At 22.9% G+C, this 17853-nt stretch overlaps 5 protein-coding genes across 5 annotated transcripts; 4 read left to right on the top strand and 1 right to left on the bottom strand.

The window, feature by feature from the left end:
* Window positions 1-1849: 1849 nt before the first annotated feature.
* PCHAS_0936200 (conserved protein, unknown function) lies at window positions 1850-2670 on the top strand (the record flags this gene model as incomplete). Its single annotated transcript, XM_016798210.1, has 4 exons — window positions 1850-1907; window positions 1990-2010; window positions 2086-2235; window positions 2351-2670. 4 exons carry the CDS (start codon window positions 1850-1852, stop codon window positions 2668-2670), a joined length of 549 nt encoding a protein of 182 aa, XP_016655449.1.
* Window positions 2671-5040: 2370 nt separating this feature from the next.
* PCHAS_0936100 (GPI-anchored micronemal antigen, putative) lies at window positions 5041-6918 on the top strand (the record flags this gene model as incomplete). Its single annotated transcript, XM_736785.2, has 1 exon — window positions 5041-6918. The coding sequence occupies one exon, from the start codon at window positions 5041-5043 to the stop codon at window positions 6916-6918; it is 1878 nt and encodes a 625-aa protein (XP_741878.2).
* A 790-nt stretch (window positions 6919-7708) lies between these two features.
* Window positions 7709-10690, bottom strand: PCHAS_0936000 (conserved protein, unknown function; the record flags this gene model as incomplete). Its single annotated transcript, XM_736784.2, has 1 exon — window positions 7709-10690. One exon carries the CDS (start codon window positions 10688-10690, stop codon window positions 7709-7711), a length of 2982 nt encoding a protein of 993 aa, XP_741877.2.
* Window positions 10691-12937: 2247 nt separating this feature from the next.
* PCHAS_0935900 (folate transporter 1, putative) lies at window positions 12938-14786 on the top strand (the record flags this gene model as incomplete). Its single annotated transcript, XM_016798209.1, has 4 exons — window positions 12938-13004; window positions 13088-13201; window positions 13286-13363; window positions 13528-14786. 4 exons carry the CDS (start codon window positions 12938-12940, stop codon window positions 14784-14786), a joined length of 1518 nt encoding a protein of 505 aa, XP_016655448.1.
* An 849-nt stretch (window positions 14787-15635) lies between these two features.
* Window positions 15636-17047, top strand: PCHAS_0935800 (translation initiation factor eIF-2B subunit alpha, putative; the record flags this gene model as incomplete). Its single annotated transcript, XM_740646.1, has 4 exons — window positions 15636-15687; window positions 15825-15900; window positions 16029-16242; window positions 16361-17047. 4 exons carry the CDS (start codon window positions 15636-15638, stop codon window positions 17045-17047), a joined length of 1029 nt encoding a protein of 342 aa, XP_745739.1.
* Between the last annotated feature and the right edge of the window lie 806 nt (window positions 17048-17853).

Below are 17853 nucleotides of genomic sequence, written 5' to 3'. Positions count from 1 at the left end.
TATTTTTCTTAATTTTTCATATTCAAAAATAATATATATACAGCTTTTCTGCTTTCTTTCTATTTTTGTGTTTTTTGATCATATGACAAAAGAAAAAATAAATCATGAAATTTCAAAAAAAAAAATTAAAAACAATTTTAATAAGAGTAGAATGCTATATTTCCCTTTCGTTTCTACATTAATCAAAACTAATTTATACAAATCAAATTAATTAGTATACGAAGAAAGGTTTTTAACTATTTTATTATTCCGCTTATTTTTTATTCCGTATGCTCATATATTTTTTATTATAAATTTTATCGTACTATTATTTTATCACGCCTTTTAATGAGAAAATAAAAAAAATAAAAAAACATAGAGCGGAATCAATATTTATATAGAAAATTAACTATTCATTTATATAAAGTTTTTTAAAAAATTATTACAATTTAAACTATAGGTCTAAATATAATGTAGGTGAAAATTATTTCAACAATAGGAATCTGTATATATAAAATAACATTTTTGATGTTTTTTAAGTGTGCATATATACATACATATATAAAAAAAAATATGTTGAAATTTCCGGTTGTGTTAGAAAATGAAAAAAGCGAAAAAAAACATGTACCCAATAGTATTTTCACTCCTTTCCAAAAATATAAGTTATATATTAAATCACTTTTTAAAGGATTATTTAAAATGTTTGAATAAAACTAAATATTTCTTCGAATATGATAAATTGTGAAAACGAACAAAAGACCATATTCCCCTATCAAAATCATGTAACTATAGAAACACTATATAATAGGGACATATATATAATTGGTATACCATAATAACTATAGTATAACTCAAAATGAAACCCCCTTTTTATTATTAAACACAACGATTTTGTTGCATAGTAAAGCATATATAACATTTCTTATTATTCTTTATTCTAATTATATAGTTTTAAAGCAAAGTAAAATTATTTTAATGATTTTTAATGTCTAATTGTATATAATATTTACTATACAAATTTTAAAAAATTGTTTTGGTTGAAATAGTAACATGTATATATATATGACTAGGCTTATTTTTTTGTTCTCTTTTGTCCTTAAACAATATTTTATTAATATACAGCATAAAACTATGGTTTTATGTTCATATACAAATGAAAGCATTTAATTATAAACTTTTTTGATATTTACCTTTCCTTGAATTTATGTGTTTGGTTATTTAAACTGTATACATTTTTTTTAATATGCAACTATATATACTTTTTTCATAATAAAAAAATTAAATTATTTTAAAGAAACATTCTCAATAGTTTTATTTATCCTAAAAAATAAATATATTATTATAATATGTGTATAACTAATTTATACAATTTTTATTGAAAGCATATACAAATTTAATGACCCATAAGGGGAGATGGAAAATAGTCTTATGCACACACATATAATACAAAAAATGAATTCTTTAAAAGAACAAATTCGTATTTTTAATATAGTATATATTAATTATATTTTACATTTACAACATTTTGTTTACATTTTTTTTCGTTTTTTGTTTTTTTCGTCATATTTTATGACATTTTTTATAATTATTATTCCATGCAAAAAATAATTATGAAAAATTAATCCGTTGATAAAGTCTCCCATGGATTTTAATATAAAGAAAAGATAAAATTAGCGCATACACAAACATATCTTAAGTCTCTTTTATTTAAACAATGTTTTATAAAAGATAAATAATTTCTGACCATAAAAAAGGTGTGCTTTGGCATGTTTAACACTATGTTAATATAACCCATTTATTAATTAGCATGCATAACAATTAAAATATTAAATAAAATTAACTTTATATACATTTGTTTAATTATATCATAATGGTGGATGCAAATATTGATGAGCAAGATCAATTTGAGAATATCTATTACAACGAAGGTAATGCAAAATATTACAATAAAACGTACACTATAACTTCTAAAATTTACTTAACTGTTCTAATTTAATTTTATTTTTTTAGATCAAAACGGCGTCGCAATAGGTATGTATTGAAAAAAAAAACGAACATAATTGCATAATAATGAATATTATAAGATAAAATTTTTGTCTTTTTTAGTTCAAGAGGCGGAAATTGTTTTAGTTACAACATCATTCGGTGGAATAAAATCATCTTTTTTTTCATCCCTAAGAGCACAAAACTTGTTAAACTGTAAGAAGTTGCTATACTTTGTAATAGACTCCAATAGGGACACAGGAGTAGCAAAAAGTAAACAAAAAACGAAAAGATAATCCCAATACACTATCTATTTTAGCATTCTTCACGGTTCATTTTAACTTACATGATAAGCATACAAATATTATTGTAATTATCTTTTTTATAGAATTAAAAGACGAAGAACTGTTTAATAAATGGAAAGATGATGGGTTACTAATAGAAGATGAAAAAGGAATAATCTTACCTCAAATTTTAATAGACGGTGTTGCAATAGGAAGTGATGTAATATTACAAAATTTAGAAGATGAAGGGCATTTAGATTATATAGTATCTAGATTAAAATGCCCAAATTGCTTAGCCGAAAAATCTAATACTGATATATCCTGTCCTCAATGTCAATATGAATATGCTAGCTTAATATCAGACGAAATTATTAATGGAAAAGAAGTAGTCAGAATGTTGCAAGGAGAATTATATGAGGATTAGCAAGTAAAGCAAATAAAAATGTCGAATAAAATATGCCACACACAACATATTTTCATTTTATTATTAATATTATATTTATATATATGTAACATCCAATTTTATCCTTTTGTTTATTTCCATATTTGAATAACCATTAGTATATGTAAATATTATATGATATAAAAAAATATCTAATTTGCCCCAATTTTATTCACTTCACACATTAATCTTATGGCCTCAATAATATTATGCATTTTATTGAGCCTTTAATAAAAATATATATATTAATACCTTTATAAAAAATTACACAGCCATTTTTAAACCCAAAATAAAATTTGTTTTTAGACTTAACTTTCATTAAAAAAGTTATTTAAAAAAAACAGCTATTGTCATGTATCTTTTCGAAAACAAAAGCATAAATATATGCATGTCTATTGCCCCCTATACCTGTTCAGGGCATTGTATTATCATTAAGGTTTTTTCCCTATTTGTTTTTTGATATATATATTTTTATTTGGCTTACAGTGGACCATATGTAAATATTATAATATATATCCTCACATGGAAGCCAATATTACAAATTTCATATAAAAAAATAGTGAATATTTCCCTTAAAAATTTACATTCCATATATATATTAATTCTCAAAACAAATCATATTTATTGCAATTGAAAATGTAATAAGTAAGACTTCTCAATAGCATTGGTTTTTATATTAATATGAACAAAATGTTATGTCTTAAAATTGTATTACAACATATTTCTGGTGATTATACATAATTATAATGAATCACAACTTATGAAGAAAAAGAAGAAAACCACCAAAAAATATATCCTTAAAATGCTATGGTTATTTATATTATAAAGCATTATTATTTATATGTAATGCTTAATATATTTTTTTTTGCCAATCCAGTTCATAAGTAGCTCGATGCATGCATGTTAAATATTTTTTATTTATGCATATGAAAGGACATTTTTTACCTTAATTATAATCACATTAAAATGAATAGCTTATTTGCCCATATATTTTATGTCTTATAAAAAAAAAATGTAAACAAAAAAATCATTTATATATAATTGATCCTTTTAATTTACATCATATAAAAAAATAACAATAAACGGACCCAATAGATTAGTTTCATTATTTAATTACAACACCTTTATATGAGAAAAAATATAAATATATATATTACACCAAAAAAACACAGGAAAAAACATAAATCAAATATAAAAATAAGTTTATGTTAAAATTTGTAAATTATAGCATGATTCACACATTATTTAAATTTCTCAATATTATAAATTTAATTTGAAATTTCCTTTTAAAGTTTAATATTGGTGATTTTTAAGTCTTATTTGTTTTTTCTATATAATTGTTATGTTGTTTTCCCAAAAAAATAACATATACATATACTCTTAAAAAAAATTATTTATGCTCTCTGAAAATTAATAATTTTTTTTTTTAATATATATATTTTTTTTTATGGTTATGTATTCAAAATATTATTTGGTAAAATTTTGCTCCAAAATATATTACAAGTCAGAAGAAAATATTATTCATCCATACTGTGAAGAGTAAAATCTTTTTTTTTTATGAACTGTTCATATAAAATAGCTAAAATTTTATTACACATTCATAAATTTACATAATTTTTTTTAATACTTATATTAATTTCCATTTTTAGCTTGCACTTTTTTTTTTGAAGCCACCGTTTTCTCCTATATTTAGTTGTAAAAAAATGAGTAATGTTTTAATTCATAATTTTCAGTTAATGGCTATTTAGTATATATATTTCCTTTGAATTAATTTTTACCCTATTTTCCATTTTAAAATTGTAAAAAAATTTGTGTTTTCCATTTACGACATAAGCAAGTTTAAAGTTCATTTATATTTTATATTACAGATCATATGTCTTTGCATTGATTTGTTCTGTTTAATTTCCGAATTTTATTATTTATTTTGTTGCCGTTTTGTTTAATATTACTTATTTTATTTTTTTTTATTTTATTATTGTTACGTTATTTTTATTATATATTTTTTTGTTTCCCGATGTTCCATTTTATATAACCATAATTAATGTCCATATTTATATATATATTATGAAAATTAATTTTCAGGTTTTTTTTTAAATCAAAATTAATTCAAAAAATGAGAAATTTATCCTAATTAATATATAGAACCAATCTACACTTATACATTTTGCATTTACTCAAATTATAATTAAAGAAAAATTCAATATTTGCCTATATAACATATCAGAATCATATGTAACAAAAAAACTCATCCGAAGTTTTTAGTTTTGGGTTTTTATTACAGACTATATATTTATAAAAAAAAAATTAATGGTGTATATATAAGTGTATATATATTTATATACTATATAAAGAATGAAACACAATATATTGCTCCCTTTATTACTTATAATCGCAGTGTTAAATGCTGTAAATTCGCTGATAAAAAATGGAAATAGTAATTCGCAACCCTTAGTTCCTGAAGTAAACCCAGCACAAAATGCCAATAACAATGAAGATACCTGTGAAATCCAAAAAATGGCAGAAGAAATGATAGAAAATTTGTTGAATGAAAAAGATGTATTAACCTTAATAATGGAACCACTACAAAACAAATTAAACGATGATTATATATGTGAACCAGTAAAATATAATAACATTTGTATATATGAAAAAGACAAAGCCCCTTTATCATTTCAATGTACAAGTGAGAAATATGAAAACTTAATTCATCGATTTACTTATAAAAAATTGTGCCGTTCAAAAATAACTTATTGCAATATTTTATTAAAATCGTTCATTGATAAAAATAAAGAAACCAATACATTTGATACCATAATAAATAATTATAACGTTTTACTAAGCTGTGTCGATAGTGATTTAAAAGCAATTTATAAAGAATCGATAAGTTTACTTTCCGATTTAAGGGATTCAATTATAGACATAACAGAAAAATTATGGTCTAAAAATATTTCAGATGTTTTTAAAAAACGAGAACAATTAATTACAGGAATATTTTGTGAACTAAGAAATGGAAGTTCATCGAGTTTAGTATCTCATGGTTTATCATATGAAAATTTTGGAATTTTAAAAATTAATAATGAAAAATTGTTAAGCCAGGCATTTTATGCATTTTCGGAATACTATTATTATTTCCCATTATTTGCAATTAAGTTGTTGGAAAAAGGAGGATTTGTAGACAGACTAGTATCAATTCATGAAAATTTAACAAATTATAGAGCTAAAAACATTATAAAAAAAATTAATGATAAATCGAGAAATGAAGTTTTAAGTAATGATGAATTGTTCACAAATTTAAATAATTATAAGCATCACAACCAAAAAAATGCAAATTCGTTCATTAGCATGACTGGAATAAATATAGAAGATAATACAGTCGAAGATGCTAACGCTTCTAATAAATTAGATTCCAAATTACGAAATAACACAACCACATCTATGCAATCAAAAAATACAAATATACTACCACCAAAGGACACCAATACCAATAATGCAGGTAGTACCAATTTAAGCAATCCATTATCATCCCCAGATTTATTAAAGGCAAAAGATGTTTCTGAATTAGTAAAAGATATGATAAAAAGCTTAAATATTGTTAAATTTGAAAATGATCAACCCACCAATAAAACCGATGAAGAAGGAATTAAAAAACTTATAGAAAATTCTTTCATGGATTTAAGTGATAATTCTATGTTAGTTCGTTTATTACTAAAACCACAAGCAGCAATATTATATATAATTCAATCATTTATCCTTATGACACCATCCCCTACACGTGATGCTAAAACATATTGCAAAAAGTCACTAGTTAATGGCCAATTAATTGATAGTTCCGATGCAGATGCAACATCAGAAGAAGATGATTTAGTTAATAAATTTGCTAGTAAGTACAATTTAATTTATGAAAAACTAATTGTTGAGGAATTAAGAGAAAATGAACAAAATACAAAAACATTAAAAACATCGAAAACAAAATTGTCAGCATTAGAAGTTCGTAACACACAAAATAACAATCCCAATGGCGAAAATCACAATTCTCCACTAATTGCAGTAGTAAGTGATCCAGCTGGTGAGGAAACTGATGATATAATAAATAATAATGTTAATTTATTAGCATTATCAGCAGATATCGAACAAACTTTTAAGACTTTAAGTTCTACGGGCGCAGGTTTTTCATCTACTATTTCTTATGCCCTATTCGCCTTTTTTTCTATTTTATTATATTTCATTTAATTAGGTAAATTTAGATATTATCTATTAGCGTTTATTTTATTTTTTTATGTCATGCTATTACATTCTATTCTTATATTGCTTTATTTTGCATATTAAATCTATTGAATTTATCCGAAATCAATTTCGTGTAAAAAAATGAATACACTTTATAAATTGCTGTTTGTTTTGTATCATGCTTAATTGTTGCAAAATTACACAATCCGATATTTATTTGTGTTACCACCCTTTTATTTCTTCATAAAATCGCAAACATATTACGTATTTTATTTTTTCATTTTTTTTTGTTTTTTTTTGTCACACTGGGGGCTTTTACTTACATTCCTTTCCATCACACACACATGCATTATACATATGTATGCCTAATTTTTTTTTTTGTTAACTTCATAATTTTAGAAAAATATACTTTTAAAATAAACGAGACAAAAATAAAAAGCATCATATGCTCAGTACATATCTACCAAGTGTTAGATAAAATGTTTTTCATGATTTTTTCTTTTTAAAATCATATCGTAGTTCTATTTTAAACGAGTCCCAATTGGGGATTCTAATTTTTATTTGCTTTTGCTCAATGTTTTTATAAGTGTATAATTCAAAAAAAGTGTAAAAAAATTTATGTTCATTAAGTAGAATCAAATATGGAAAAAGGAAATATGACAAAAGGGTAACGCCACTTTGGCGTTGTGCATATATAGAAAATCTGTTTATATATAACCAAAGGACAGTAATGTGGCATAGTTATAAATGTATATATATGATTAAATAATTTTATTTATACTGTCCTACACCCTGATTACGAAGTTTCTATCACTTGAAGAATTTCCTTACCTATTGAATTATCTTCACAATCTTTGAAACATTCAAAAAGGAGTGTCAATTTTTCTTTCAATGATTCTGTTTGTATTTTTTTTAAAACCTTTTTTTCTAAAGATATATTATCAGCATTGCCAGCGTTGTCAGCATTGTCAGCATTGTCAGCGTTGTCAACATTTTGATTGTTTTCATTTGTTGTTTTGATCTTTTCATATTTAGGCTTGGGTGATGAAAGAATATTTCTTAATTGGTTGGATGCTCTTTCAATTTTGACAAAAATTTCATTTATTTTATGTCCCATCTTTTCTATATTCTCTTTTAAAACTGTTAATTTTTCTTCTATATTTGTTTTGTCTTCTAGCATATTATTAAATTGATTTTCAGCAATTTGTCCTTTTTTATCATATTCATTAATATTTTGTTCAACCTGTTCAATCTTATCATTTATTTCATTTAATTTTTTATTTAATTTATTTTTTTTTTTTAAAAATATTTTATGTTGAGGATCTATACATTTTATATTTTCATTAAAGACTTTATTTGTTTGCATAATATCTTTCAATGTTTTTTCAAAATTATTAGCTTCTTCTTCTTCTTTACTAATTTGATCATCAATCTTTTTTAATATTTCCTTTAACTTTGTTATATCTTCTTCTACTTTTATTTTGTAATAAATACACTTATTTTCATTTTCATTGTTTAATCCCATTTTCATACTTTCCTTCGCTTCTGCACCTAAAGATCTACCCTCTATATTAGTCGCCTCTACTATTGGGTCGCCTAAATTTATTTCTAATTTATTGCATTTACTTTTTTTATCTGATACAAGCATACTTAATTTATGTATTTCTTCATTAACATTTTTTATAATAACTTTCAATGATTCTATATTGGCATTAATGTCTTGATCTTTTAATTTTTCTTGATTAGCATATATTTTTTTCTGATCTTTTAAAATATTAAGATTGCTTAAATATTTTTCAAATACCCCTTTAAGTTTATCTAGCTCTATTTTTAAATTAAGTTCTATCAACATAATGTTTTCCTTTTCTTTATTTTCATTAATTAAACTAGTTTCCAATGATTTTATATCTAATTTTAATTTGTCTACCATTTCTTTATTATTTAATTTTTTTATTTTTATATCATTTTGATATATTTTTATATTTTTTAATTCGATATTTATTCTCTTCATTTCATTATTAAGGGTATTAAATATGTCTTCATATTTTTTAAGTTCCTTTTCTAAAGATAAAACTTTTTTTTGATTTTCTTTCTTTTTTTCAAATGTGTTATTTCCCAAAATTGAGTTGAGTTTTTTCGTTAAAATTTGTGTATGGAAATCAAATTTATAAATAATTTCTTTCTGTCTTTCTAAATTTTTTTCAATTTTTTTAATATCATTTTTCATGTGTTTAATTTTGATTTCAGTACCTAGCACTTCTGCTTCTAATATTGTATATTCATTTTTACTTTTTTGTAAAATTTGAGATAACTTAAATTTTTCATCATCCATTATTTTTATATTATTTATAAGAAGAGATAATTTATTTTCTTCTTCATTTAAAACCTTTTCAATTTTATTTATTAAATCTTTTTGTTCTAAGTTTTTTACTTCTGCATTTTCAAATTCGATCTTTGCCTTTTCATTGCTTAAAGATAAATGCTTATAACTTTTCTCTAGCTCATTTAATCGTATTTCTAAATTTTTCATTTCTTCAGTTTGTTCTTTAAAATAAAAACTTTCATGATCATAATTTTTTTTTAATAAATCTTTTTCACTTATTAAGTCTTCCAATCTTTTGTTGATTTCATTTTCCTCCTTTCGAATATTACTTAAAGACATTTGATTACTTTTTATTTCATTTTCGATCTGTTCAATTTTTAATTTTTCTTTCAATAGACTATTATTCATATGCTCATATTTTTCTTTTAATTTTTTCTCTTTATTTAAATATTTTCTAAAATTTCCCTCCAATTTAAATATAGTATTATCTCTACTATTTATCGAATCAACTATACACTCCCATTTTTTTTTTAAATTTTTTTTGTCTTTAATCATTTCTTGATTTTCATTGATAGTACATTGTAATTCTATACTATGTTTTAAAATTTCTGTTTTTATTTTATCTAAATTTTTATCGTTTTCTATTTTTTCTAAGTTTAACTTCTCAAGATTATGAGATAACTTTTTAATTTCCTTATCTTTTAATAGCTTACATTTTTCTACTTCAAATTCTTCTTTTTGTATTAAATGTATTTTGTCTATCCATTCATCTAATTCATTTTCTTTATAAACTAATTTGACTTTTATTTCTTCGATATCTTTTATACATTTATTATATTCATTTTCCGTTTTAATTATTTGCTCACCATTTTTATCTCTTTCAAATCGTATTTTTTTACATTCTTTATTTAAAAACACATTTTTCATTTCTATATTTTTACATAATTTATTTTCCTCTTCCTCTAATATCCTTTTTTCTTCAATCCTTTTCTTTAAATCATTTATTTTTTTTTTTTTCAAAATTATATATTTCTCAATTTTACTAAACCGTTTTTTTAATTTCCATATATCTTTATTATTTTCTTCTAATTGTATTTCTTTTTTTTTTATTTCATCAGACAAAATATTTATTTCATTATTTTGAAATTTTTCATAAAGTGTGTCTTTATATTCTCCTTCGTTATTTTCAAATTTATCATCATATTCATTTTCTATTTCTTCATCACTTTCTGTTACAACATCACTTAAAAGATCATCAGTGGATATGCCACTCATTTCAGGATACTTATCAATATCCATTTTTTCTTTCTCTACATTTAGGTTTTCATTTTTTGTATTGTCTTTTATCATTTCACCATGGTATGAAGGTATAGTATTATTATTTTTTTGGTTAGCCATTATATTCATGGATTTATTTTCTTCACTATATTCATCTTTATTTTTTTCCTTTTTCATAATTTTAAACCATGCATGAATATGCACACTTTTGCTAATATGATTTTTTACAAGATATTTAATTAATTACAGATTATAAGAAAAATAAAAAAATTTTCTAAAAAATATACATAACATGTGTGTGCTTATTTTATGATTTAAAAGCTAATGAAAAAAAACACATAAAAATTTAAGTATATATTTTCTTTATAACATTTTTGTGTGTAAGCTTTTATTTGAATATATTGCCCTTTTTAATTTAGTAAAACAATTATATATTTTTTTAGTGCCTTGTAATAATATATTGATATAGAAAACCGTTATATTAATTTTTTCTACAATTTTTAAATCGTATATATATACTATTTTCATGTATTATGTTAACTTTAAAAAATATTATAATTTATTTAAAAGGATGCTTTAAAAATTAAAAAGGGATTAGACATGACACATATTTTTATTTTCCACTAGTTAGAGAGAAGTATATATACACATTATGCATGCTTAAAAATAAAAATAAAAATTATATGATTAATTTTCATGTGTTGCATTCTCTTTATAAATTCGTAAGAATACTATTGTCGATTTTTATAAAAATAGGTAGATAATTACATAAAAAAGTAATGAAAAGAAAACGATTGCTAATGCTTAAGTTTAGTCGCGATCCATATCCCCTTATATTTTATTCCTACACAAATAACATCCCTTTTATGAACAGACATACTTTTTTTGTTATAGAGAAATGACTTTCATAAAAGCATGAATAAGTAAGTACATATACGCCCCTCTGTTTTATTTTTCCATAATATATACACAATAAGAAACCCTATTTATATGCACATACTGTTTTATATAATTTTATATCTATATATTTACTTACACATCATTTTTAATTGTTTCAAATTCGATAGAAAACCTAAAAATGCAATTTATAATATATAATATGGATACTGAATTTTTTTAATTTTAAATGATTAACATATTCATAATATTATACTTTTCCCTTTTAAATATCAGAAAAAGAGAATAGTACATATTACACATATATTTAATACACATTTCGTAGCAAAACTGTGTTATAGTAATTCGTTACAAAATATTCTGCATTTCATCCTATTAATATGCACAACAAATATATCATTCAAATTTTTAATTATATAATTCATGTATTACATTTTTTCACCTTTGTTTAAACTTCATCCCCCGTCTTTTGTTGTGCTTCGTCACTATTGCATCGTCAACGTTCATTATGGTACTTTAAAAATTTTGTTGATTTTTTTAACCCTCCAATTTTTTTTCATTTTTTTTTTCATTTTTTTTTCCCACTATTTTTCATTTTTTTTTTCACTTTTTTTTCCATTATTTTTTCATAATTTTCCATCATTTTCCATTTGTGCATGAATTGTCCAATTATTTTATTCTTTGTTTTTTTTCATAATATTTTATTTACCTTTATTTCAATTCATTTCCTATAAAATTTTCCTTTTATGAGATAATTTTATTATAAAAATAATATTTACTCCTGTACTATTTTATAATTTTAAATTTTATTCATTAAAACTGTTAGTGCTCTTTGTCTGTTTTTTTCTTTCGAAAAATACAAGAGTGAACTTTTTGTTTTATATTTCATTTTTTCACACAAAAAAATAAAGACATGAGATATTTGTTTATGTATATATATCACATGTCTGCACAATAATCTACAAAATTTTGAGTGTTGTATATTTTTTAAAATTAAATTTATAATTTATCATGTTACCATTCCTATTTTATATTTATATCATATATTTCTATATGTTGCACGTCCATCTTTCTCTTATTTTTTTCCCACAAATTTTTACTTAACTATATCCAAACCTCATAATTAGCTATTTTGCCATATTTATTTACCATCCGTTTTATTCGTTTACTTACTTTTATAACCATTTCCAACGACATTGATGGTGTGCTATTTGCACTGATCTATCTGCATAAATTATTTGTTCGCTTTATATTTCCACCTTTCCGTTTATTGCTTTTAAAATTATTCATAATTTATATTCTACTTTTATTTAAAATTTTTTTTTTTTCATTTCTTACCCTTTTTTGGATGACTGTATGTGTCACTAAAATTAAAAATCCTATATATGCTTCATATTCTTGTATATGTACATATATAATTGCTTTAAAAAATAAATCCGATTTTATAAATATAAAAGTGTCTTCCTATTTGTTTCAACTTATTTGAACCTTCTTTTCCTAAAATTTATGATTTAATTTGTTAATTCGATGGAAAGAGAAAAATTCAGTTATTTGCATACCAAAGACAGCTATGAAACTTGCAGTACATTAACAGGTATATCTTTTTTTCACAATTTTTATATTTACTTTTATATAAATAGTAGGATATATATACTTTTTTTTTCTTTGTCCTCGTAGCTGATTCGTTTCATTCTTTTACTGAAAGCAAATTCTTGATTAGAAAAAAACCAAACGAAGATGATGACCACACTGCCAATGCAATTTCCAATAAAATTTCTTCAAGCTTTATAGGTTAGAATTTATTTAAACATTTTTTATTTCAGCCAAAATTATATTTTTCTTTATAAAGTTATATTTCAATTTTTTATTTTCCAGCGATGCTACAAGGGGTCGAGGTTCTTTGCAACCTTCCCATTCTGTACATATTCAAGGACACGTATCACCTTCATCCCGGTAATTTACAATACGCCAATGTCTCTACCCTAACCATGCAAGCATGCCTATGTATATGCACATGCACATGCGCATGCACATGCGCATGCACATTTTTTGCTTACGTGAAAGTGAAAAAAATATAATTATTCATTTTTTTTTTATTATTTTACTTCATTATATAGCTAGTCTTAACATACTAATAAGTATAATAAAAATCCCATGGGCAATCAAATTATTATGGGGAATAATTTCAGACACATATCCTATATTTGGCTATAGAAGAAAATATTATTTAATGTTTGGATCAGGGTTATGTATATTATCACTACTAATTTTAGGATTAATATCACATACTAATATATCTTTAACGATATTCTTATTGGTTGTATATTTTTTTGGAAGTGCTCTTTGTAATGTTATTGGTGAAGCACAAGTAATTGAGTCAGGTAGAAAAGGCTCTATAAATTCAACAGCTAAAAATATTTCAATTTTTTTTGCCTTTAGAAAAGTAGGATTTGCTGTAATGCATTATCTATCTGGTTATTTATTATCTATTATGAATAACCAACATATTTTTTTGATTTCTTCTATTTTACCATTATCTATATTTATATCCGCTTTTTTTGTTGTTGAAAAAAGGAGTTATAAAAAGTGTAAAATAGAAAAGCAAATAAAATCTATATATGAAATAATCAAGACATCTTATATTCAAAAATTAATTTTATTTATATTTATAATGACATCAACACCATCTAGTGGAAGTATATTATTTTTTTTTATGGCTAACGAATTACAATTTACACCAAAATTATTAGGAAAAATATCCATGTTTCAATCGCTAGCTAGCTTACTAGCTATTTTATTATATATGTTAATACTTAATAAAATTAACATCAAAAAATTATTACTATATTCAACTATTGTAATAGCACCATTTAGTTTACTCCCATTATTAGCTGTTCAAAAAATTAATATTTTTATACCGAACACACTATTTATTATAACAGATACTATACTAGTTGAATTTATCGGAGAATTACAATCTATCCCTATATTAGTGGAATGCTCAAGAATAATACCTGAAGGTTTTGAATCAACAATATATTCATTTTTATTATCCGTAAATAATTTTGCAATAATGATTAGTTCACTCATCTCATCAATATTAACATATCAACTAGGTATAACATCAACCAATTTTGATAATCTACCCAAAATGATAGTCATTTGTTGCCTTACAAATATAATACCCATTATTTTTTTATACAATGCAACCAAATTTGATAACGATTCGAAAGCTTATAAAAGTAGGGACAACCATACTCTTAATTCTTGGGATAGTGAGTCCACATTATTTGATTCCCAATCATATGAAATAAAAAATTGTGAAGACATTAAATATTTTATCACAGAAAATGGGCATGATATACCGATACAATAATCGGTCAGCAAAATAAAAACTACACACAGCCATAAATTTTTTGGAACCTTTCACTGAAAAAAATGTTATATAATTTCAATTTAGTAAAGGAACGGACCAAATAACATTAAAAAAACAAGAAATGCAGAGAAAGCATAAAATAATATTTATGATTGGCTAGTGATAATAGCTTTACCATATCCTACACATGTAATACATCCCTATATGAGATATAGAAAATTTCATCATTCAAATAATCAATAATTACACAATTTGCATAATTTAATTAATTTTTTTTATATTTTATTTGTTTTTTAAATAAATTTATCATAATCCTATTTATATATTTTCATTATGTAATAACTTTAACAATATGCTTGTCTTTCAAAGCCCCCTTTTATTTATTTTCTTATTTTCAAACAAAGCCAAATTTTGTGAAAAAAAAATATCATTTATTTTATTTATTAAATAATACAAATATATAGGTCTTTTTTTTACACGTCAAATCAAATTTTGTAAAATATTAAAAAACATATTTACATTTATATATTTATTTTGGTCATTATCCTTTTTTTTAATCTAACAAAATTATTATTATTATTTTTGAACAGGTTAATAAAACGACGCCAATTGAAGAATAAAAAATAAATAAATAACAAATATAAAATATATAATAAAAAAATTGAAATAATTATTTATATAAAATATAATTATCATTACTTTTCTTATATTTTTATAAGTATACAAAAATTTGTTAATTATTATGTTTGAATTTTTTTTCCATTAATAGTGATATTTTATCCTGAATTATTTTAAGGCTTTCAGTAAAATAGAAATATTACCTCCATATATATATGCCATCATTTTAAGATGAATGATTGTGACAATTCAAAGAATGATGATTCCCCTGAAGAACATGAAGGTATATATACTCCTATAATTACTAAGTGTATATAATAACAATTGCTGCTTTGTTACATTTGTTTCTCACGAACTTATTAAGAATATATATGTGTATGCATATATCGTTAATTTATATATTTTTTTCTTTATATATAGTGGTTACCAGTTTTAAAAAATATTACTTTGAAGACAAAAATCCAATGCATATAGCTGCTCTTAAATCATTAGAAAAGTATGGATGCATGAGTTTTGAAAGATTAAGAAAGCAATCAAATGGGCTTATACACACACCTAATAATTATCCAAACCCATATATAACTTATTCGTCTTAATTTGCATTCCATTTTATTTTATTTGTAGCTCCTTAAAAAGTAGTAACACAAAAACCAATTTTGAATATTTTATGAAACTAAACGAAGCTAAATCACAATTAAACAACTATATAAAAAATGAAAATGTAAAAAAACAAATTATATTAGCTCCACATTCAAAAAGAATGACAATTTATCCAATAGTTACAGCCTGTGATATTTACCACCACTTTGTGGTAAAGAAATATACACACAACGAAAATGTAAGCCTTTATTCCCATCTGCATATTTATAATTACATGCTTATTCCCATTATATGTCTTTATTTTCACCAATTTGGGGTACCTCCTATATTTTTTCCTTTTTTTCGATTTTTAAAAGAATTTCGACGATTTAAAGAGTATTAGCTCGACATGTGCTAGCGATTTTCCCAAGACCCTTCAAAACAGTTTGGATATGATTGTGAAAAATAGCCGTACGCTTTTTGCTAATGGAAAAATCAAAATTTTGACACATACTAGTTCGGAATGCGTAAAAGCCTTACTCTTAAATGCAGTCAAAATTAAAAAAATAAAAATATGTGTTTATTTTAGCTACCCAGAAAATTGTAACAATAATAATTATTTAGAAAAGGATACAAATTTTGATAATAAATTTATAAATGATTTAAAAAATGAAAATATTGATGTTATAAAAATTAATATACAAGAAATACAAAATATATTTGAAATAATCGATTTTGTCATAGTAGGAACAGAATTAGTTATAGACAACGGTGGTATTATAGCCAAAAAGGGAATTAAATTAATATCAGAATTATGTTCATTAAATAAAAAAGAATTATTTGTATTATGTGAAGCTTACAAATTTTTAAAAATTAAAACAATTAAAAATTATGATGAAGATTTTTATCATTACTGTACAAAAAATATAACAAATCAAAACAACTTTTTATATGAGTTTGTTCCTCATAATTTTATAACGCTTTTTTATACAGATATAGGAATTTTTCCTCCATCCACAATATCTTTTGAACTAAATAAATTGTACATAAATGACACCAGCTGATCAACCATAACACATGAAGTATTTTTATGAATAATTTAAAGTGATAAAACTTTCTCATCACTTGCAATGCTTACAACTTCCAAGCATATGTATATATGTTTCTGTGTGCAAAGAAAGCATGGACACACAACACATTTATGTTCCATTACTTTGTTTGCTCACTATAACTTTTGTATATAAATAATTTTTACATGCACATGATGCTTTAAAATTTATTTTTAATTTCATTTTTCCATTTGTTTTCTTCCTTTTAAATGTATTTTTCACACAATTTGTTTTTTTTTCTTTAAACAACCATATGCGCATATAATACGATGACTAATATATGTACATGCATAATACATGTTTATTATTTTGTTTATTTATTCTATGGAAAGTCTGACATACATTAGGATATTATAATTTTTTTTAATGAAATATCCTATTTCTGGGTGTTACATACATCATTGAAAATACTTTTTTATTGTGTATTTCCTTCATTTACATTTTTTTCACTTTGTCGTTTTTTTAATTTTTTCTTTGGTTATTAAAAACGAATTTTATTAAAATTTTTTAATTTGTTCCCAATCTTTTTAATAAGTCTTTATAAAACATATGTAGAAAGCTAGTCATCCCCCAAACGCATATATATCAATACCTATATATTTACTATAAGCATCCATGCTTATGTGAAATATTCTATATATTTACTTTATTTACATTTTTATTAATCTATATTCATTCTTTTAAAATAATTGATATTAACCTAAAAAATGTATATTTATTTTTTTCCTAATTAAATAAATTTTTTATGTACATTTTTAATA

The sequence above is a fragment of the Plasmodium chabaudi genome, assembly GCF_900002335.3.
Source record: "Plasmodium chabaudi chabaudi strain AS genome assembly, chromosome: 9".
Taxonomy (NCBI): domain Eukaryota; phylum Apicomplexa; class Aconoidasida; order Haemosporida; family Plasmodiidae; genus Plasmodium; species Plasmodium chabaudi.
This window is presented reverse-complemented; position numbering and strand designations above follow the sequence as displayed.